The 24,698-nt window shown below is 44.9% G+C and overlaps 1 protein-coding gene across 3 annotated transcripts in view; it reads right to left on the reverse strand.

The window, feature by feature from the left end:
- Window positions 1–23,915, reverse strand: part of HBS1L (HBS1 like translational GTPase) — a 146,486-nt gene extending 122,571 nt beyond the window's left edge. For 2 of the 3 annotated variants that reach the window (XM_073575853.1, XM_073575851.1), the window contains exons 1-2: window positions 23,703–23,905; window positions 18,186–18,251 (exon numbers count right to left, since the gene is read on the reverse strand). In XM_073575853.1, the coding sequence (XP_073431954.1) occupies window positions 18,186–18,251; window positions 23,703–23,745 (109 nt within the window). In that variant the 5' untranslated portion in view covers window positions 23,746–23,905. Of the gene's footprint in view, window positions 1–18,185; window positions 18,252–23,702 lie in introns of all 3 variants that reach the window. The other variant, XM_073575852.1, reaches the window with a different exon arrangement.
- Between the last annotated feature and the right edge of the window lie 783 nt (window positions 23,916–24,698).

Here is a 24,698-nt window from a genome sequence, read left to right on the forward strand (position 1 = left end):
CGTGACTTCTCCTCTGATCTCACATTGACAGATGATCAGAGGTGAAGCAGCGTTACTATGTGACAAGATCGCTGCCTGGCACACAGTAACGTGACTTCTCCTCTGATCTCACATTGACAGATGATCAGAGGTGAAGCAGCGTTACTGTGTGACAAGATCGCTGCCTGGCACAGCTGTGCCAGGCAGCGATCAGCTGTGCCAGCAGGGCTGTGGAGTCGGTAAGCCAAACCTGCGACTCCGACTCCTCAATTTCCCTTACACCGACTCCGACTCCAACTCCGACTCCACGACTCCGACTCCCACACATATTGCTTATATTTAAATGAAAAATTTATTGTAGTACAATGTGAACCTCAGACATTTAATCATTTTTATGATCCAATAATCAAGATATTTAGATAGAACAGAATATATATTGGTGTACTACCCGGTTTTCATTCTTTTTGGTACAGATACGATATGGATAGACAGATATGGATAAATGGATAGATAGAGCAGATTTCTAATCTGCTTTTGCTATTGAAAACATTATCTATGAGCTCAAAAACCTTTCAGGTGATGCGGTTTTTTAAAAAGATGATCAGCTTTTGCAGCTGAAAAACGTATCCTCAAAAAACACAGGAAAAACGCTGTGTGTGAATGTAGCCTTAGATCAGGAATATAACAGCCATTTATAGGACATTTCATAACTTTCCCAAACTCCTATGAAAAAATATTCAGCACATCCTGCATTGAATTACTCTACCCAATTTATTATATATTTTAGCAGTCGGAGTCGGTCCATTTTATACCGACTCCAACTCCGACTCCACCAAAATGAGCACCGACTCCGACTCCACGACTCCGACTCCACAGCCCTGTTGCCAGGCAGCGATCTAGTCACACAGTAACGCTGCTTCACCTCTGATCATCTGTCAGTGTTAGATCAGAGGAGAAGCCACGTTACAATGAGTGAGATCGCCGGGAAACAAGCAGCTTTCCCAGCGATCGCTCCCATTGGCTGCTGTGACGCTGACGTCATCAGGACCTGAACCAATCAGGTCTCGATGACGTCGGGGGTCCCAGCATGCATTGTGCACCGGGATCCCCGTGTTGTAAAGTATGTGGGGGTCCCGGGGGGCACAAAACCGCCGACAGTATATAAACGTCGGCGCTGCACAAAGCCCAGCAAGCGCCAATGTTTATCTACTGTGGGCGGTCGGGAAGCGGTTAAAGGAGTCCTTCCGCCTTTCTGTCCATAGGGTCTCTGAGGCTAGATGAGTCTTCAAACGGAATTCAAGTCTTTCTAGACACTCTGGCTACTGGAACATCAATTTTTGGAATGTCATCCCAGGTCTTTATATCGTCTGGGTCAAAAGGCAGACGGAGCCTCAAATCCAGAGGGATAACCAAACCCTTCTCTATGATCATTGCACGGATATGGTCATTGACAGGAAACAGACAGAATTTGTGACCTCAGACCCCTAAACATCTCATCTTGTATCGACTGAGGCCTCTGGTATTCTTCTATCTGCATAGTCGCTCTGACGGCCCGGAGCAGCTCATCTGTGTCGTCCGAGGAAAAAAGGTATTTCAGGAGGTTCCGAGGTGATTTCCCCCTCTTCCTCCAGGTCTGAGCATATGGACTGATCCTCCTCCTCTGAGGATTGCTCCATTTCCCATCTCGGTCTTTTAGAAAGGGGACCCTGCTGGGGTGACTGGGATGGTAAAAGGCCTGAGATGGAATCCTAAACTTCCTCTCTAACCATTGATCGCATTTCCTTCAGAAAGGAAGATTGTTCATCCTTGATGACTTTACATATGCATTCTTCACACAGCTGTTTAGCCCGAGTCAGGCAGCTTGCTTCTACAGAGGGCACATCTCCTGGACTTCCCTGAGGCAATGGCAGACCTCCTGGCCACAGGTGTTGAGGCCGGTATTGTATTAGCAATCATTGGTGATTCGGGGGGGCAATACTCCTCACAGGGTCCTCCATGCTGTTCCAGAGGTTTATTCTGTTACAGCCTGACACTGACTAAGGCTAGTTTCACATTAGCGCTTTTGAGCGCAGCGACGGCCTGCGCATGGCCGCCGCTAAGCCCCACCCCCTGCCGCGCCTCCGCCGGTAGCTCCGCCTACCGGCGCATGATGCTGCATGCGTCCTGCGTCCCCTATCTTTATCACTGGGGGCACAGGCCGTGCGTAGTATGCGTTTGGCGGCGCATGCGTCCTTTTGACGGTGCGCCGACCTGCAACCTGCTGCAGTTTGGTTGCGCTCGGCGCACCGTCAAAAAGGCACATGCGCCGCCAAACGCATACTGCGCACGGCCTGCGCCCCCAGTGATAAAGATAGGGGACGCAGGACGCATGCAGCGTCATGCGCCGGTAGGGGGCGCTACCGGCGGAAGCGCGGCGGGGGGCAGGGCTTAGCGGCGGCTGTGCGCAGGCCGTCGCTGCGCTCAAAAGCACTAATGTGAAACTAGCCTTAGGCAGTTTTATTTCCTACCTTCTCTTCCCACTGCCCGGCAGGTCCTTTTCCGGAATCCATCTGCTGAGTACCCGGCGTCTGACGTCACTAGTAAGAGCGTCGCATCTTGCGTTCCAGCCTGGAACACATCCGGAAGTTCCTCCGCTGCCCCAGATGTGATGTCAGCAGCTCCAACCCGCTCAACGGGGAACCTGGCTGAGGAACCCCCCCTCGGGGGGGTGTCGGCCCCGGGTGTCTTAACAGGGGGAAGAAGAAGATGCACCCCCGAGCGCATCAAAAAGGTAAATCCCTCCGGAGTTCCAACCCCAACCTTCTCTCTCGTCCCTGTCCTTACAGGGACAGGAAAAACACTGTTGAATGTGGGTGGGGGGGGGACTTTTAACCTCTCGTAAATTTCCTGTCCCTGTAAGGAAGGAAGGACAACCTCCATGCGGCTGTCAGGAAGGACGTCCTGGAAAGGAGCAGAGTTCTATTTTAAGACACAATACAAAATCGTAGTTACTTACCGTTAACAGTATTTCTCTGAGCCCATGACGGCACCACGGAAAGAGAGGGGATCCGCCCCACGGGGACAGGAAACCTACAGATAAAAAGGCGGTACCTCTCTCCCGCATCAGTTGTTTTACAGAGCATTAACAGAACTTCAGCCTAATACTAACACAACAACTTTAAGAAAAATAAATTTCTATAATCAATAAACTGCGTAGAGGAGACACCACGTGACTTTTCGATTAAACTGTATTTACAATAAGTGCGCACCCCATGCGTGTAGGGAGGGAATATATGGGTGCCGTCATGGGCTCAGAGAAATACCGTTAACGGTAAGTAACTACGATTTTCTCTTTCCCCCATGACGGCACCACGGAGAGAATGGCAGAGACTATTTATTAGGGGGGGACCACTGCCTCCAGCACCCTTTTACCAAAGGTTAGATCAGAGGAGGTGGCTAGGTCCAGCCGATAGTGGTTAAAGAAAGTCGAAGGAGAGGACCAAGCGGCGGCTCTACATATTTGTTCAATGAAGACGCCTGCTCTCTCTGCCCAGGAAGTTGACACCGCTCTTGTGCAAAGGGCCGTTATTCTGCCTGGAATGTCCGCACCTTGTGACGAGTACGACAAGGTGATGGGGTCCCTTTTCCACCTCGCCAGCATGCTCTTTGATGCCTTTCACCCTTTCTTTGACCCCTGGAAGCAGACAAAAAGAAACCTATCCTTTCTACACTCCCTGGTGGCTGCTAGGTATTCAATTAGGCATCTCCTGACATCTAATGTGTGCTCTTCTCCCTTGTTTTTGGGATGGGGCAAAAGGAGGGGAGGGAGATTTCTTGAGTTCTGTGGAATCGGGACGCTACCTTTGGCAAATAGGCTGGGTCTGTCCTAAGTACCACCCTGTCATCCAGGATCTGTGTAAATGGAGGGAAGGCTGATAGGGCCTGGATGTCACTAATTCTACGGGCCGATGTAAGGGCTATCAAGAGGGAGGTCTTGAGAGATATTAATTTTAGCGGAGCTTCTTGCAAAGGCTCAAAGGGCGGGTTGGTCAGGGTTGAGAGTACCAAGTTTAGATCCCAGGGAGGGGTGTTTAAGGAAGACACGGGCCTGGATCTACCGGCTGCCTTAATGAATCTGGACACCCAACGATTCCCTACCAAATCACAGTTGTATAGGGCTCTCAGGGCCGCCACTTGAACCTTTAATGTGCTGGTAGCCAGACCTTGCTCTAAGCCCTTTTGCAGGAACTCAAAGATCTTTGGTATGGGTACCTTCCCCTTTGGACAGGCCCTTGATACTGAAAGGAACTTCCTCCAGACCCTCCCGTACTGTTTAGTGGTTATCGGTTTTCTGCTTCGTGGTAGAGTGGATACCAAATTTTGGGAGAAGCCTCTGTTGATTAATAGAGCCCTTTCGAATTCCAGGCCGTTATATGTAGGTTCTCCACCTGAGGGTGTAGTACCGGGCCCTGAGAGAGTAGGTTCAGGATATCCGGGAGGACCCAAGGGTCGGAGATGGACATTCTCCTCAACCACGAGAACCACGTCCTTCTTGGCCAGAAGAGCGCTATTAATATTACCCTTTCTTTGTCCTCCCGAATCTTCCTCAGAACTGATGGAATTAGGGCTATTGGTGGAAACGCATAAGCAAGAGGGAAGTGCAAGGAGATCATGAGGGCATCCTGGGCTACTGGATTCCCGGAGGGGTCTATGGAATAGAAGATTTTCACCTTCCGATTCGTCCTGTTGGCGAATAGATCTATACCGGGTTTCCCCCATAGTTTCGTGATCTAGTTGAAAATTTCCTGGTTCAACTCCCACTCGCCCTGTCTCAACTGTGTGCGACTTAGAAAGTCCGCCGTGACGTTGTCTGTCCCCTTTTATGTGGAGTGCCGTCAGTGAGCCCAGGTTTCCCTCTGCAAACTGGAGGATTGATCTTGTCACTGTCATTAGGGCGCGGGATCTTGTGCCCCCCTGATGGTTTACGTAAGCCACTACCGTGCTGTGGTCCGAAAACACCCTTACGTGGTGGGATCTGAGGGATTACACAAAGTGCAGGAGGGCGAGTTTTACCGCTAACAGCTCCTTCATATTCGAGGAGGCTGCCTTTTCGTCCTCTGTCCAGACCCCTTGAGTTACCTGATTGTCCAAGTGAGCCCCCCACCCCCTGGGGCTTCAGTCTGTAGTGAGGACTCGAGATACCGGTATTACCCAAGGGACCCCGGTATAATGGCTGATTCCGTCCACCACTGTAGTGAATGAGCTGTTTCGGGTGATATGTCTAACCGCCCTTCTAAAACTCCGTGAAGGGAAAATTCTGCCGCTTGTATTTCCCCCTGTAGATCCCTTGTATGGGCTTGAGCCCACTGCACGGCTAGTATACAAATATAAAAAGAGAGATGCCAGCGCTGCTTGTGGTCAGAACGCATAACATGAAGTGCAATGCACATATTAACATCTGACTGTATTCAAAATGAGACATTTGGCAAAATATTGATCAATAAATTGAGCCACCCCGCCGCAATCTCATGTGGGGGGTCCTACTCTACATTTTTATTATTCACTGTGCCATTGCGGCCTACTGAATATTTTAAAAGCAAGACCATATCTAATACAAACTTACCTGAAACATGTCTGAATCGCTCCCGTGCAGCCAGATGAAATAAGTGCAGATAAAGGCCAGCCAGGTCTGAACATAGACATCTCAGGTTTGACCTCCACACACTGCCCGACCAGCAAACACAGATGAAGGGCGATGCAGGCTCAGACACAGGTGCACAAATTAAATAAAGCCTGGGGCAGGTCGGGGCTGCTGTGTGTGTGCACAGCAGCCTAGAGCCATCACAATGAACACAGCAAAAAAGGCTAACATAACCCAGCGCGCACGGCAACAGTGGTGGTCGGCCACAACACAATATGTAAATATAAAGAGAAGCCAGCGCTGCTTGTGGTCAGAACGCATAACATGAAGTGCAATGCACATATTAACATCTTTATCTGGTTGGCCTTTATCTGCACTTGTTTCATCTGGCTGCATGGGAGCGATTCAGACATGTTTCAGGTACATTTGCAATAGATATGGTCTTACTTTTAAAATATTCAGGAGGCCGTAATGGCAGAGTGAATAATAATGTAGAGTAGGACCCCCCACATGAGATTGCCTTTGCCAAATGTCTCATTTTGAATACAGTTAAATGTTAATATGTGCATTGCACTTCATGTTATGCGTTCTGACCACCAGCAGCGCTGGCTTCTCTCTTTTTATATTTGCATACGGCTGGTATACAGGCAGTCAATGACCCGAGTAGGGACATGGCCTTCCTCAGTTTTGTTACTGTGTGAGTTATAGCCCCTGTTGCTATTTGCGTTATGTGTAGCATTTTCCCTTCCGGGAGTCGACATTCCTGCCTGAGGGAATCTATGGTTATGCCCAAATACTCTTGTACTTGGCTCGGGACCGTTCGGGATTTTGGTAGGTTTAGCAGCCAACCTAGGTCGGTCAGAGAATCCATGGTCCTGTGCAACTGGTCCCTGCAGTGTGATGGGGAGTTGCCTATTACTAGGAAATCGTCCAAGTATGGGACTATTAGGACGTTCTGTTTTCTTAGATGTGCCATAACCTCTGCTATGATTTTTGTGAATACCCTCGGGATGATGGCCAGCCCGAATGGAAGAGCTTTGAACTGGTAGTGCTTTATCTCTCCCCCCCACGGTTACTGCTATCCTGAGAAATTGGCGGTAGTCCGTGTGTATGGGGACGTGGTAGTACGCGTCCTTTAGATCGAGTACAGTCATGTAACAGGACGGAAACAGCATTTTCACTGCAGATTTTATTGTTTCCATTTTGAATGGGTGGATTACCAGACTTGTTTAATTTTTTTAGGTTTATTATTGTCCTGAATGTCCCATCTGGCTTCTTCCTCAGGAAGATAGGGGAATAGAAGCCTTCTCCTCTTTCTTGGTGAGGGACCTCTTGCAGTACTGATTTCTCCACCAGGGTCTGAATCTCCTGTTGAATTGCGGCTTGTTCTTCTGCCGACTGCCTCTGTGGGGTCACTACGAAAGAGGGTTTGGGTGAGATGTGAAATTTTAATTTGAGGCCTGTTTTTATGATGTCTAAGATCCATTGACTGTTTTGAAATGTCTTCCCAGGTTGGGAAGAAGAGGGCCAATCTTCCTCCTACCAGGGAGACACCTTCATTGGGGTGGCTTCTTGTCTGCCGGTTTTCCAAACATGAACCCCTTTCCTTTGCCTCTTCTATCTTCCCACTTGTCCTGGGAATTCTTAGGCGGCTTCCTCTGGATAAATTTCCTGCTCCGAAAATGCTTGAAGGGGAAATTGGATGGGTTAGGGAAAGACTTCTTTTTATCCCCCGCTTTGTCAAGTATATCGTCTAGCGTAGGTCCGAAAAGGAATTCACCTTCACAGGGAATGGAGCAAAGTTTTGATTTTGTCTGCAGGTCTCCCGTCCAGCAATTGAGCCATAGGGCCCTTCTAGCTGCATTCGAGAATGAGGAAACCAACTGATGCGGGAGAGAGGTACCGCCTTTTTTCTGTAAGTTTCCTGTCCCCGTGGGGCAGATCCCCTCTCTATCCGTGGTGCCGTCATGGGGGAAAGAGAAAGTTTGTTATATTCTCTTGTACTACTGATTTATACAAAAGTTTGTTAAAACTAATTCTAAAGCTCCATCGCAAACCCAGTGTAGGCAGCTTCAGAATTCTGTGCAAGCTCTGTAACTGGTTCAGATTTCACTGTACCACTACAGTTAGTGATTTGCTGCAGTGTTCACGTAGCTAGAAGAGCATGTAACCAGAAAAACATCTTAAGACGAGCTCTTATAGTCTCTTCATCACTGCAGTGGTACTGTTACTTCCAAGCGAAGCAAGTATCATCATTTCTGGAGTCAGCACAGACATTCTGCGAGGCTTGTGCTGGATCCGCGAGTGAGATGGAAGGGGATTATGTTTCTGTTTGTTATTTTCAAGCAATGCAACCCTAAAAAAATATTTTACTTTTGGACAGGGCTGTGGAGTCGGAGTCGTGGAGTCGGAGTTAGTTTTGGTTGGAGTCGGTAGAAATGTACCGAATCCGACTTTAAAAAAAATGTATTAATATTTCATAATTGAACTTTCATATGAATTTTATAAATGTTACTCAAATATATATGTTCTATCAAACTATGAACAACAGTGATAAGCAGTTCTGCTGGAGATAGAGACATTTCTTACTTCTTGTGTGTCACTGTTCTCCACTGCCCTTACAGTCATATGTTAAAGTTTGGGCACCCCTATTAATGTTAACCTTTTTTCTTTATAACAATTTTGGTTTTTGCAACAGCTATTTCAGTTTCATATATATAATAACTGATGGACTCGGTTATATTTCTGGATTCAAATGAGGTTTATTGTACTAACAGAAAATGTGCAATCTGCATTTTAACAAAATTTGACCTGTGCAAAAGTATGGGCACCTCAACACAAAAGTGACATTAATATTTCGTAGATCCTCCTTTTTCCAAAAATAACAGCCTCTAGTCGCTTCCTGTAGCTATTAATGAGTTCCTGGATCCTGGATGAAGGTATTTGTGACCATTCCTGTTTTCAAAACAATTCCAGTTCTGTTAAGTTTGATGGTCGCCGAGCATGGACAGTCCGCTTCAAATCATCCCACAGATGTTCAATGATATTCAGGTCTGGGGACTAGGATGGCCATTCCAGAACATTGTAATTGTTCCTCTGCATGAATGCCTGAGTAGATTTGGAGCGGTGTTTTGGATCATTGTCTTGCTGAAATATCCATCCCCTGCGTAACTTCAACTTCGTCACTGATTCTTGCACATTATTGTCAAGAATCTGCTGATACTAAGTTGAATCCATGTGACCCTCAACTTTAACAAGATTACCGGTGCCGGCATTGGCCACACAGCCCCAAAGCATGATGGAACCTCCACCAAATTTTACTGTGGGTAGCAAGTGTTTTTCTTGGAATGCTGTGTTTTTTAGCCTCCATGCATAACGCCTTTTTGTTTGACCAAACAACTCAATCTTTGTTTCATCAGTCCACAGGACCTTCTTCCAAAATGTAACTGGCTTGTCCAAATGTGCTTTTGCATACCTCAGGCGACTCTGTTTGTGGCGTGCTTGCAGAAACGGCTTCTTTCCCATCACTCTCCCATACAGCTTCTCCTTCTGCAAAGTGCGCTGTATTGTTGACCGATGCACAGTGACACCATCTGCAGCAAGATGATGCTGCAGGTCTTTGGAGGTGGTCTGTGGATTGTCCTTGACTGTTCTCACCATTCTTCTTCTCTGTCTTTCTGATATTTTTCTTGGCCTGCCACTTCTGGGCTTAACAAGATCTGTACCTGTGTTCTTCCATTTCCTTACTATGTTCCTCACAGTGTAAACTGACAGATTAAATCTCTGAGATAACTTTTTGTATCCTTCCCCTGAAAAGCTATGTTGAATAATCTTTGTTTTCAGATCATTTGAGAGTTGTTTTGAGGAGCCCAAGACGCTACTCTTCATAGGAGAATCAAATAGGAGAACTACTTGCAAGTGGCCACCTTAAATACATTTTCTCATGATTTGATACACCTTGCTATGAAGTTCAAAGCTCAATGAGGTTTCAAAACCAATTTAGTGCTTCAGGACGTCAGTAAAAAGTAGTTAGGAGTGTTCAAATCAAGAAAATGATAAGGGTGCCCATACTTTTGCACCGGTCAAATTTTGTTTAAATGCAGATTGCACATTTTCTGTTAGTACAATAAACCTCATTTGAATCCAGAAATATAACTGAGTCCATCATTTATTAGATATATGAAACTGAAATAGCTGTTGCAAAAAACAAAACTGTTATAAAGAAAAAAGGTTAACATTAATTGGGGTGCCCAAACTTTAACATACGACTGTATCTAATCTTATACTTGGTTAACCTCATGCTGCCCCAACCCCCCTACTTACAATGTATGAAACTGAAAGTGAAAATGTGTTGCAAATTCTTAGTAGTAAAGCTCTTCCTCTAGACTAGATCATACTAGGTGTGCGTCTTCCAAGCATCTCACAGCTGCCTGCTACTCAGAAGAGGAAGACTGTAAGAAGTATTATCCTTTCAACAAACTTTGCATCAGTAAACTGTGAGTACATGAGGAATAATGTCAGTATTACTGACCACTATATCAGTTGTACGACATGGCAATAATTTTGTACAATTGTTTTTAGGAAAAACAATTGTCATTTGGATTGTGAATGCAGAATTAAAAACCTGAGAATGTCAAAGAAGCATCACATTAAATCAGCTGTATTTGAACATTTCACCATCACTCAAGATAGAAAACATTATGTCTGTCAGTGTATGACAAATGATCCAGACGAAAACAAATGCTGTGAAGCCAAGATGAGTGCATATTCAGGCAAAGATAAAAATGCTCCTACCAGAGCTTCTAATCTAAAGAGACATTTACAGCGCTTTCATCCAGAAGTACTGAAAGCAGTGGATGAGAAAGACTGCATCCAAACCAATGAACCAGTGCCCAGCTCTTCCAGCCAAACAAAGGAGCAGAGAACTTTGCAGCCATCAGTTGCAAGATATTTTGTCAGTGACAAAGTTACTGTGACAATGACAGTAGATACATTTAAAAAACAGATCATAGAGCTTGTTGTAAAGGATAGTGTGCCTATTTCATTATTTTCACGACCAGCTTTTATGTGTCTGAATGGGGAAATGGCCCGCAAGCTTGGTGTTTCTCTGGAGAGAGAGAGTAGTAGAAAATTAGTAATCGAAGAAGCTTTTAAACAAAAGGAAGAACTTAAAAAAACTCTCAAGGGACGCTTTCTGTTTCTTAAAATGGATGCCTGCACACGTCACAGAGTGAACTATTTTGCCATCAATGTCCGATTTGTTTGTGACAAAAATGAAATAGTTACCAAGACATTGGCAGTAAAAGACACCAAAGCTCATCACACCAGTGAGTTTCTCCAGGTCTTGGTGGAAAAGGTTCTGCAAGACTATGAACTTAAAAAAGAACGAGTTCTTTCTGTCGTAACTGACAATGCTTCAAATATGATAAGTACTATTAAGCTAATGAATGAGAGTAATGATGGTGACCAGCAGCTAGAAGAACATTCTGGGTCCACAGACACAGAAATGTTTGAAATAGAGGAACACAGTATTGTAACTGAGGAGCAAACTGAAGTTGCTTCAGATGAACAGCAACATGATAGTTTAGATGATCTTGTTGAAACTTTGTCAATATGTTCTTTCATTCATCACATGCGCTGTGTTGTGCATATGCTACAGCTGGCTATAAGAGACAGTCTGCAAGAAGGACATGCTGCTGCACTGATTGGCAAGGTGAGAAAATTAGCTACTGTTGCTAGAACCCCTAAAGTTGACTCAATTTTGAAGAGACGTTCTGGAAAAGGGGCAATTATTGATCAAGCCACACGATGGGGCAGTACTTACTTAATGATTCAGCGCTTGGTTGAACTGAAAACCTTTCTTGTAGACATGGCTAACCCTCAACTGATGCTAAATGAAAGTCAGTGGAATCAGGTGACTGAGCTGGAAAAATTGCTAGAGCACCCATTTACAGTGACTAAAAAATTACAAGCAGAGGACTTAACTCCAGGTATTTTCTTAAAGGAGTGGAAGAACCTGATGTTTCGCCTGTCCCAAAAAGGAGGGTTAATTGCAAGTGGCATTGCTACATCAATGAAACGGAGAGAGGAGCTACTATTACAAAATAACATTCTTTTGGCAGCTGTTTATGTAGACCCAATGCATCGGATTCTTCTAGATGATCAACAGCTAAGTAAAGGAAAAGAAGCTCTGTTTGAAATAGCAGTAAGGATGAAAGGGTTGCAGAACAGTCAGGAGGAACAAGAAGAATTTGGTCGTCCTGCCACATCTTCACCCTCATCATCAACTGATGAAGAATTTAATTTCGAAAAATATTTGGATCACAAGGACCGTGCAAAGCGTTCCCGCATAGAAGAGTCATCCCCATCAAGGAACACAGCCAGTACATTTCAGCAGAATTTTTCATGTGCCCTAAAAGAAATTGAGAAATTTGACCATTCATCAAAAATAACAGTGCAACAAGCGATTCCTCTGTATCCTGACATTGTCAGAGATGTTGCCCGAGTGGTTACTGCTTTGCCACCAACACAAGTTAGTGTAGAGAGGTTGTTCTCTGCTCTCAAAATAATTAGATCAGATTTGAGGGCATCCATGAAGGAGGATCTGACAGAGGCAATACTTTTTCTGAGGACAAATTTATAGATTTCTTCTTATTAACTGCATAAAAGTGTTTATTGCATATTTACTTACAGTTTAGAAAAGTTTATAAAAGTTATTTGCTATATTCTAATTGTATTCTAATTTAGTTTTTGCTCTAAGTGGTCTGATTACTTATATGATGGTGAGAAACTGAATAAGCACGATGTTTAATATTTTACAACAGTAAATTTGTTGTTATGAATTGGCCATTTATGAAGGAGTCGGAGTCGGAGCCTGATAAAATCCAGGAGTCGGAGTCGCAACTGTGGCTTACCGACTCCACAGCCCTGCTTTTGGAGAACCCCAAAAGATAATCAAAGACACAGATTAAAATAACAGAACTTATACGAACACTAACATGCGTATTCATGCAGTACCCAACAAGGACATCAGTTACCACCACTGTGGATCATGCCAGGTAAGTAAAGCAAGCTTTTAATTATTTAGATAACATATTGACGCAAAGAAGTACAAGCAACGCAAATGCTAGGAAGCTAAAAAACAAGCAAATATTTCACAACTGCAAGGTTATACCAAGTCTAATAAAAGCTGCCTGAGGCTACGCTCAGGAAAACACTGAGCTTTGTGGACCAATCATGTCCCCACATTACAGATGAAACTGGCTCCGTGTGCAGCTCTGTGTACTCGCCCGCAGACGCAGGAGCTGCATACTTTTTACAAGCACTAGTCTGGACCAGACTAGCACATGCTGCTAATCTTTTTTCAAGTCTGTGCATAAAATAGGCCATTTGCACAATGTCTAACACTGTTCTGTGTAAGGACCATTGCACACAAGCAAGAAGTGGAATGGAAATAAGCTAGTGTTCACTTACCACCTGATACACATATTAATAAACACCCCTGCTCTGATGTAAGGGGCTACCCTAGACTTTTCGATTTTTTCTCTTTTGAGGCCAAGAACTTACAGGCTGGCAGTTGCTAACTACCTGCCTGTTTGCTCTGAAAGGAGTTGATGGGAGTAAAAATGTAAAAACTCAAGGTGGTAAAGTGGTAAAGGGGTCAAGCACCACTCCAGCGCCGATGGAAGGAGCTAATGACTCGCATCCGGTCCCCTGCCTGCTACTCACCTTCTGGCATTTTCATCCGTTTTCACCATCGCAATTTGTGACCTACCGGTTGCGCCAGTGTTTCATCAAGCGCAACAGAGGTCATTAATCAATACAAGTCTGTGAGTCTCCTACTGGCCCACACAGATTTGCAAGAGTACCAGCCAGTCGGAAGCCCCGCTCACAAGATGGCACCGCAGGACCGAAGCGGTAGCGGTAAAAGGTGAAGTTACCAGAAGGTGAATATATAAAATTAAAGCACCACTCCAGCGTTGAAAAAAAACAAACGCCGGAGTGGTGTTTTAACCCGTTTGGTGAGGGCTCCGACAATGAGCCCGCCCTTTTTCCGGCACATGACGGCTGATATGTGCCCGGAACAGCCACGGGTGGAATCGCGATTCACCCGTGGCTGTTAACATGTTAAATGCTGCTGTCAAACTCTGACAGCGGCATCTAGCATGCGCACTCAGGAAGCGCGTCATTACCTCCTCCCATCGGCGCCCATGTCTCATGACCACGGGTTGGCATGACAACCCGGGGTCAGCAGAAGAACACTGTGGTTGTCATTGCTGGAACGCTATGGTCGGCGCTCATAGGAAGTGAGCATATCTGCTACATAGAGCAGGGTTGCAGCAGAGGCAATTTGACAACTGCAGCTTCAAGTCTCCCATGGAGAACATTGAAGCAAGTAAAAAAAAAAAAAAGTTTTTAAAATGATAAAAAAATTACATAAAAGTTCAAATCACCCCCCTTTTGCCCCATTCAAAATAAAACAATAAAAAAACTCAAACATGCACATAATTGATATAGCCGTGTTTAGAATCGCCTGATCTATCAACATGTAAAAACAATTAATCCAATTGGTAAACGGTGTAGCAAGAAAAAAATCGAAACGCCAGAATTACGTTTTTAGGTCGCTGGAACACTGCAATAAAATACAATAACGGACAATCAAAAGATCGTATCTACACCAAAATGGTATCAATAAAAACGTCAGGTCGGCAGGCAAAAAATAAGCCCTTACGCGTCCCCTTGGAAAATGGCAACTTTTTATTTTTTTTTTACAGACTGGAATTTTTTTTCACCACTTAGATAAAAAAGAACCTAGACATGTTTGGTATCTAATGAACTTGTAATGACCTAGAGAAGGCCGTCATTCCCTAGAGGCCCTCATTCCTCTTGGTATCTATTATGATCTATGTGATTATTGTTATGCTGTAATGTCTATCGTCTGTACAAGTCCCCTCTGAAATGTAAGGTGCTGCAGAATATGTCGGCGCTATAGAAATAAAATTATTATTATTAAATCATAATGGCAGGTCAGTTTTAGCATTTAGTGAACGTGGTAAAAAGCAAAACAAAAAACAAGTGTGCGATTGCACTTTTTTTTGCAATTTCACCGCACTTGGAATTTTTTTTTCCTGTTTTCTATTACACAACATGGTAAAACCAATGGCATTATTCAAAAGTACAAGTCGTCCTGCAAAAACAAGTCCTCATAGGGCCATTTTGACAAGAGTGTGCGGCTCCATGTATTTCTAGGCAGCGGCACGTTCCGCTCCCGAGTGCTTGCGACAGTGCCAGGTATTGAGATGTGAGACTCGTCTGAGTCTTTCGCATGTTTGATCTTGGCCTTAGAGGGAGTTCAGCATTCGCTAAAAATGTCCACTTTTACCCAGCAATTTTGTGTTTTCAGGAATTTCCTAAATTCTTAAAAAAGTTACAATAATTGGAGTCACCCTGCTAAAAAAAAAAAATCAAATAAAGCAAGACGTTTATGACATAACTTAGTTATTAATTAAACATAGAAAAAGCCACCAGCAAACGTCCAAAAATTACTTTTACATGAATGAGCAATTACTGTTGCCCAATTAGCACCCATTGCATTGGTTCAAGGGCCATTGCTTATGGTAGAGGGTTAATAATGCAGCTTAGTTACAAGGTCAACACGTCATGATTGTGTCCAACAACACAGGGTGACACTTCATTACATAAAAAATTGTTGGGTGCGTTCTGCCACACCCGCTCCCGGCCGAGGTTCACCCACATGTTAGAAAGTTAGCACAGCTACCTGAGATTGGTGCAGTATAATTTTTCCATTGCTACTAATGGTACTCACATTTTTCAACATTTCATGAAGTTTTATGCAAAAAGCAAATGTACCCTGCTTGATGAATTGGGGGTCAAACCTTTTGGTTTGTGGCAATCTTTGGTCGACATGCTCAGGGTATGGTATACTCTTTTTTTATGCATCTGTTCCCTTAGGTATATATATTTATTGAAAACATCAAGCAAAGAGCTTCCTATAAAAGGATCCCCTACTGTACACCCCTGCTAAAAGGCCTGTAGCCACATACTTGTCTAATAACCTCTCATTAAAAACACAACACAGGGTATAATGTTTTACTGTAAGTGCTATTCACGACCTATAGTCATATCGATACAGTGTATGACAAAAGAATACTCTAAGTGGGGGCTTAAGGATACATTAAGTGTACACGAGTGTTTTACAGCACATATGCCGAATACAGGGCCAAAACCAAGACATTAACAGACCCTTAAGAACCAACCCCTCCGCCATCCCTACTCCCACACCTTAAGATATCTAATCGGTCTAACCATTATTTGGCCAAACGTTTCTTCAGCGACTATCTCAGCCAAGCGAGCACTCCATGTTCTTTATGAGAGAACCGCTGACAAACACGTCTGGTGGCGGCTTATCTCAGAGAGAAGATTGGCAGTCCAAAAAGGGGCATGCCAGATCCGGAACACCCATGATGACTATCATCGGTTCGTTGTCCCCATACATGATAGGCTGTTGGCTGAACCCACTGATTTCTGTTGGCTTTGGCTGACAAAAGTCTAATGTGTATGAGGGGTGTTAGGCCAGTTTTATTGTTTCCCAAAGAAGCTGCATAGGTTAATAGAACCATGATCAGACTGAGTGTTACAGGCGCAAAAATGCTTGTGTAAAACAGGCCTCGATTGGGACTGAGATACGAAAAAGTGTCAGTGATATTATAGATTCAGCTAAATAAGGAGTAGTGACAAGTAAGAACTCAACAGTGAAAAGCAAGGGAATCAGAAGGCAGGCTGCACCAGAGAAAAAATATTTGGGAGTCAAAGGTGCCACAGAGAACCACGAACAGGTTTCAATAATATACTGTCACAGAGGCGAAGCAAGTACAATGGATGGTGCAACCTGTCACTTTGATTTATTTTACACAAGCAGTGAAAAAAAGGAAGGTGGGAGGTGACATCTTTGCTCCCTGCCTTGTATTACCTGCAGCAGATATCAGCTTCGTACATTTTTACATGTTGTTCTCCAAAATAGTTTTCTATTTCAATAGGCAGGTCAGAAACATTACCACCAATCACCTGTAGTCATCATCATAATAACAATGATCGTGCTGGTCAGGTAACAATCTTTACCACCATGCATCTGTAGTCATTTATCAGTGATAAAAATGGTTGGATTGGACAGGTCACGATCATTACCACCATTCATCTATAATCATTATCTGTGATTACAATGGTTGCATTGGACAGGTCACGATCAAAACCACCATTCATCTATAGTCATCATTATCTGTGATAATGGTTGGATTGGGCAGGTCACAATCATTACCACCATCCATTTGTAGTCATCATTATCAGTAATAATAATGGTTGGATTGGGCAGGTCACGATCATTACCACCATTCATCTACAGTCATCATTATCTGTGATTATAATGGTTGGACTGGGCAGGTCACGATCATTACCATCAATCATCTATAGTCATCATTATCTGTGATAATAATGGGTGGATTGGGCAGGTCACAATCATTACCATCATTCATCCATAGTCATCATTATCTGTGATTATAATGGTTGGATTGGGCAGGTCACGATCATTACCATCAATCATCTATAGTCATTATTATCTGTGATAATAATGGGTGGATTGGGCAGGTCACAATCATTACCATCAATCATCATTATCCGTGATAATAATGGGTGGATTGGGCAGGTCACAATCATTACCATCATTCATCCATAGTCATCATTATCTGTGATTATAATGGTTGGATTGGGCAGGTCACAATCATTGCCACCATTCATCTATAATCATCATTATCAGTGATAATGGCTGGATTGGGCAGGTCACGATCATTACCACCATCCATCAGCAGTCATCATTATCTGTGATTATAATGGTTGGACTGGGCAGGTCACGATCATTACCATCAATCATCTATAGTCATCATTATCGGTGATTATAATGGTTGGATTGGGCAGGTCACGATCATTACCATCATTCATCTATAGTCATCATTATCTGTGATTATAATGATTGGATTGGGCAGGTCACGATCATTACCATCAATCATCATTATCCGTGATAATAATGGGTGGATTGGGCAGGTCACAATCATTACCATCATTCATCCATAGTCATCATTATCTGTGATTATAATGGTTGGATTGGGCAGGTCACAATCATTGCCACCATTCATCTATAATCATCATTATCAGTGATAATGGCTGGATTGGGCAGGTCACGATCATTACCACCATCCATCTGCAGTCATCATTATCTGTGATTATAATGGTTGGATTGGGCAGGTCACAATCATTACCACCATTCATCTATAGTCATCATTATCTGTGATAATGGTTGGACTGGGCAGGTCACAATCATTACCACCATCCATTTGTAGTCATCATTATCAGTAATAATAATGTTTGGATTGGGCAGGTCACAATCATTAGAAACTGTATCATGCTTTGTGTACACAGCCGTATTTGTGGCATATGTGGGACCTGGTTAGCCAGCCAAACACCTAAGAAACGTTTCACATTCCACAAGCTGTCAGAGAATAGAGTTCATGTATACCTGTTGCTGGTGAGATACAGTAGTCATCTTCTACGGACTGTCCATACATCTCATCATCATCAAAATCTTTAAAAGAAAAAATAAAAATAATAGTCAGGACAAGTCTAGTTAAAGCATGAGTGTATCAATCACCAAAATATACTATTATGAAGGCATTAACCCCCATGAACCTACAAAGTAACAGGGGCAGTACATCATGCTGTGATGAAGATGGATTTGAAGTTTTTTCAGGGTATTCTGAATAATGAGTTCAGGGAGAAGAAGCGGATTTCTCTTATAAGTTACATTACACTTTTTTTATATAATTGTTATACTATACTGGGATGAGGGCAAGATTTATAATAATTACATCATGATTGTCAATTTTTAAAAGGTGATACAGAAAGATTAAAAATGTGCTTATATATCACATACACCATAAATTATAAAGAAAAAAGAAGGAATTTAGGCAACCTGCATAGGGACAGAGTAGACCAAGGAATTGTGACACGGTAAGGTAGCAAACATTAACACTTTCTCTCTGATATGACCTAATGTATATCTGATGTATAAGCACAAATAGGTGTTAAATGCAGCTGTCAAGAGACTGACAGTGACATTTAACATCTTAACAGCAACGGACGGATCTCCAATCCAGCCGCAGCTATTAGAGGCACATGACAGCTTTTCAGATCAGCTGTCAATTGCGGGGAAAGATGCGGGCTCAGCGTCGGAGCCCGCACCAAAGGTAGGTACATGACTTTGGATTTACCTATGTCAAGTCGTAAAGGGGTTAAATATTTTGCACTGTTAATTGTGCCTTGGTACATTCAAGGTCTGTGTGGTCAGTAATCAGCTGAGAGGAGCTCAGGAAAAGTCAGATACAAGAGTTACAGAGTCGCCGTCAGACAAGCATGGCGGGCTGACTGGTGGATTCTAAGGGATCTCATTCTGCAGCCTGCATTATACAGTCATGGCCAAAAGTTTAGAGAATGACACAAATATTAATTTTTACAAAGTCTACTGCTTCATTTTTTCTAATGGCAATTTGCATATACTCCAGAATGTTATAAAGAGTGATCAGATTATCAGCAATTACTTGCAAAGTCAATATTTGCCTAGAAAATTTACTTTATCCCCCAAAACACATTTCAACATCATTGCAGCCCTGCCTTAAAAGGACCAGCTAACATCGTTTCAGTGATTGCTCCATTAACACAGGTGTGGGTGTTGATGAGGACAGGGCTGGAGATCTGTCATGATTAAGAATGACACCACTGGACACTTTAAAAGGAGGCTGGTGCTTGGCATCATTGTTTCTCTTCTGTTAACCATGGTTATCTCTAAAGAAACACGTGCAGTCATCATTGCACTGCACAAAAATGGCCTAACAGGGAAGAGTATCGCAGCTAGAAAGATTGCACCTCAGTCAACAATCTATCGCATCATCAAGAACTTCAAGGAGAGAGGTTCCCTTGTTGCCAAAAAGGCTCCAGGGCGCCCAAGAAAGACCAGCAAGCGCCAGGACCGTCTCTTAAAAGTGTTTCAGCTGCGGGATCGGGCAACCAGCAGTGCAGAGCTTGCTCAGGAATGGCAGCAGGCAGGTGTGAGTGCATCTGCACGCACTGTGAGGCGGAGACTCTTGGAGCAAGGCCTGGTCTCAAGGAGGGCAGCAAAGAAGCCACTTCTCTCCAGGAAAAACATCATGGACAGACTGATATTCTGCAAGAGGTACAGGGAGTGGACTGCTGAGGACTGGGGTAAAGTCATTTTCTCTGATGAATCCCCTTTTCGATTGTTTTGGACATCTGGAAAACGGCTTATTCGGAGAAGACCAGGTGGGCGCTACCACCAGTCTTGTCTCATACCAACTGTCAAGCATCCTGAAACCATTCATGTGTGGGGTTGCTTCTCAGCCAAGGGAATGGGCTCTCTCTCAATCTTGCCTAAAAACACAGCCATGAATAAAGAATGGTACCAGAATGTCCTCCGAGAGCAACTTCTCCCAACCGTCCAAGAGCAGTTTGGCGAGCAACAATGCCTTTTTCAACATGATGGAGCACCTTGCCATAAAGCAAAGGTGATAACTAAATGGCTCAGGGAACAAAACAGAGATTTTGGGACCATGGCCTGGAAACTTCCCAGATCTTAATCCCATTGAGAACTTGTGGTCAATCATCAAGAGACGGGTGGACAAACAAAAACCTTCAAATTTAGACAAAATAAACCATTGATTTTGCAAGAATGGACTGCTATCAGTCAGGATTTGATCCAGAAATTGATTGAGAGCATGCCAGGGAGAATTGCTGAGGTCCTGAAGAAGAAGGGTCAACACTGCAAATATTGACTTGCTGCATTAACTCATTCTAACTGTCAATATAACCTTTTGCTACTCATAATATGATTGCAATTATATTTCTGTATGTGATAAAAACATCAGACAAACACACATAAAAACCAGAGGGCAGCAGATCATGTGAAAATATAATATCTGTGTCATTCTCAAAACTTTTGGCCATGACTGTACAGCGGCTATAGAGAGCAAAAGCTTCAGTGAAACCCAAGTGCAAAAAATAATTTTACGCTCTAAACACATGAAAATATAATTTTGCATTTTTCTTTATTTTGCTTCTCTTCTTTAAAGAGACTTTATACATTCAGTGATTTGTTCGCTTGGTGCAGACGCATCCTGTCTGATGGCGACCTAACGGAGAATTCTGCTGTACGGAGCATTCATCATTCTATAGCACAATCCATGTGGAAGGAGGTGTTCACCACAATCCATCCAGGAGGGAAGCTATGTTCTTTGGCCTGCATTCACACATCCGGGTGACACGATGACATCAGGCTTTTCCTTGACCAACACACTGACCCAACAGACTTTTATTGAGCCATAAAGATCCACGTCTCTGACTGAAGCTCGTCCTACTCAGCAGTTTTGCGAATCAAACTCGTACATTAAAGAGGTTGTTCACTCCTCGAACAACTTCTCCTCAATCCCTACGCTTCCCTCAATAAAATGACGACACACATGCCCACCGGCGCCGTTCCAGCAATGTTGGCACTGGCTCTCCCGGGAATCGCACAACATTGTGGCTTCACTCTACCGTCTTTAGATAAATCATATACATCCGGAGCTGCGCTCTCTCTCATTCCTTCCGGAGGTGATGAGAGAGAAGCCAGCGCTGACTGGCCGCAGGGTTCGCATGACATAATACGTCACGTGAGCCCTGGGACAGCTAATGACGACATTGCTGGAACGGCACCAGAGGTGAGTATAGATGATATTATTTTACAAGAGGACTGAGAAGGGTTGTTCGAGTAGTGAACAAACCCTTTAAAGTTTACGGGGGTCCATGTAAAATGGATGACACACAGAAGGCGCTTTGTGGCAAGTATCACAAGTGTCGGGGACCTCTGGCAGGTACCAGTGTCTGTGTAGCCCGGTAAGGACCTGGAGGGTCTAGGGGTGGGTGATCTGAATAAGGGAGGGGTGATCTGAATAAGGGAGGGGTGATCTGAATAAGGGAGGGGTGATCTGAATAAGGGAGGGGTGATCTGAATAAGGGAGGGGTGATCTGAATAAGGGAGGGGTGATCTGAATAAGGGAGGGGTGATCTGAATAAGGGAGGGGTGATCTGAATAAGGGAGGGGTGATCTGAATAAGGGAGGGGTGATCTGAATAAGGGAGGGGTGATCTGAATAAGGGAGGGGTGATCTGAATAAGGGAGGGGTGATCTGAATAAGGGAGGGGTGATCTGAATAAGGGAGGGGTGATCTGAATAAGGGAGGGGTGATCTGAATAAGGGAGGGGTGATCTGAATAAGGGAGGGGTGATCTGAATAAGGGAGGGGTGATCTGAATAAGGGAGGGGTGATCTGAATAAGGGAGGGGTGATCTGAATAAGGGAGGGGTGATCTGAATAAGGCCGGTTTCACATTAGCGCATTTTCAGCGCGCGCACGGCCGGGGGTAGCTCCGCCCCCGATCCGGCTCTCTGCCCGGCGTGCCCGCCCCTTGCTTGTAGCGCCGCCTACTAGCGGACAGCGGCGCCTGCGATCGGCGCACCCTATCTTTAGCATAGGGTGCGCAGATCGTGCGCAGGTCGTGCGCTAGTTGCGCTTTGACCTGCGCTGCGCACTTTTGACGGTGCGCCGTGCGCGCCAAAATCCAACTTTTCGGATTTTGGCGCGCACGGCGCACCGTCAAAAGTGCGCAGCGCAGGTCAAAGCGCAACTAGCGCACGGCCTGCGCACGATCGGCGCACCCTATGCTAAAGATAGGGTGCGCCGATCGCAGGCGCCGCTGTCCGCTAGGAGGCGGCGCTACAAGGAAGGGGCGGGCACGCCGGGCAGAGAGCCGGCTCGGGGGCGGAGCTACCCCCGGCCGTGCGCGCGCTGAAAATGCGCTAATGTGAAACCGGCCTAAGGGAGGGGCGATCAGAATAAGGGAGGGGCGATCTGAATAAGGGAGGGGCGATCTGAATAAGGGAGGGGCGATCTGAATAAGGGAGGGGCGATCTGAATAAGGGAGGGGCGATCTGAATAAGGGAGGGGCGATCTGAATAAGGGAGGGGCGATCTGAATAAGGGAGGGGCGATCTGAATAAGGGAGGGGCGATCTGAATAAGGGAGGGGCGATCTGAATAAGGGAGGGGCGATCTGAATAAGGGAGGGGCGATCTGAATAAGGGAGGGGCGATCTGAATAAGGGAGGGGCGATCTGAATAAGGGAGGGGCGATCTGAATAAGGGAGGGGCGATCTGAATAAGGGAGGGGCGATCTGAATAAGGGAGGGGCGATCTGAATAAGGGAGGGGCGATCTGAATAAGGGAGGGGCGATCTGAATAAGGGAGGGGCGATCTGAATAAGGGAGGGGCGATCTGAATAAGGGAGGGGCGATCTGAATAAGGGAGGGGCGATCTGAATAAGGGAGGGGCGATCTGAATAAGGGAGGGGCGATCTGAATAAGGGAGGGGCGATCTGAATAAGGGAGGGGCGATCTGAATAAGGGAGGGGCGATCTGAATAAGGGAGGGGCGATCTGAATAAGGGGGGGCGATCTGAATAAGGGGGGGCGATCTGAATAAGGGGGGGCGATCTGAATAGAGGGGGGGCGATCTGAATAGAGGGGGGGCGATCTGAATAGAGGGGGGGCGATCTGAATAGAGGGGGGGCGATCTGAATAGAGGGGTGGGTGGGTGATCTGAATAGGGGGGTGGGTGACCGTACAATAGATCTGAATAAAGTTTTAAAAAGAAACAGGAGACTATGGATGGCCGGCCCACGCCAACCAATCAGGAAGCTGCAGTCACTTGGGCCCGGTTATACTGACAGCTCTCTATGAGAAGCCATAGTATAACATGGAGCGGGCGGCTCTCACAGAGGAGACAGCACATACCGGCCATCCTATGGTAACCATGCCTCAGAGCAAACTGCCCTCCACCTACGGGCAGTGCCCAGCAAACATATGGAAGAGCGCCCGTGCACAGACAGCAGGCTCGGCCACTGAGGCTCCTCCCACCAGCCGCTCAGCTTCTCACCGTCATCATAGTTGTACCCGCGCACGTTTCGGTGCCTGGCCATGGCGGACGCAGCGTTCTCCTTTTCCTCCGTTCAGCACCTGCACATCTTCTGCCCGCCCCCTACAGCTCCGGCGCCGCCACTGCTGCAGCCAACGTCACTGTATGCGGCCGACGAAGCGTACGGAACGCGCCTGTCACTAGAGGCCGAACTATTCTGGACACATCAGTAAAATGTCTCGTGATACAACTCCGTAGTGATAAGGTGGCGGCCATTTTACCGAAGACCTCACTTTCAATGATTCGCCTCTCTGTCCAGCTGACTGCTGTGAAGGCCATAGAAGAAGCGGAGTTTTTCACACGCACGTAGCGACACGTACGGATCCTGTTCAAAGTTTTGAACCAACTTTATGAGTTTAGCAGTTTCTGGTCATCTCGAGCCACTGCTCTGTGAAAGAAGGAGGTTTTCACAATCTCCACATTGGAGCACATTTATAAACTGTCCTCAGTGGCGCCGCTCCCTGAGCACCTGTGTGCTGTATACAGTGGCATGTGAATGTTAGGGCACCCCTGGTCAAAATTACTGATGTTGAACAGTTAGGCTAAGTGCACACGTAGCAGAAAATTTCTGCTCAAAAACCTGACTCCCTTCCCAGAAACCGCGCGTTTTTTTTCTTTCTTTTTTTTACGCAAAGAAATAGCCAGAAACGCGGAAAAAAACGAGAAATTAATGAGCATGCTGCGTTTTTTACCGCGATGTGTTTTTTTTCGCGGTAAAAAACGCATCAATATGCACAAAAAGTGCAAAATGCATAGAGATGAATGGGAAGCTTATTTTTAGCGGTTTTACAGCGGTTTTATTGGAAAAACCGCTAAAAAAAACTGTGTGTGAACACAGCCATAAGCAAGTTGAACATGAAATGATCTCTAAAGGTTTTAAAGTTAAAGATGACACATTTGCTTTATATTTTAGGCAAAAAATATTTTTTACATTTTTAAAATTACAAAAAGAAAAAT

Source organism: Dendrobates tinctorius, unplaced genomic scaffold, assembly GCF_039654945.1.
Source record: "Dendrobates tinctorius isolate UK_male_01 unplaced genomic scaffold, ASM3965494v1 ptg000046l, whole genome shotgun sequence".
In the NCBI taxonomy this organism is placed as follows: Eukaryota; Metazoa; Chordata; class Amphibia; order Anura; family Dendrobatidae; genus Dendrobates; species Dendrobates tinctorius.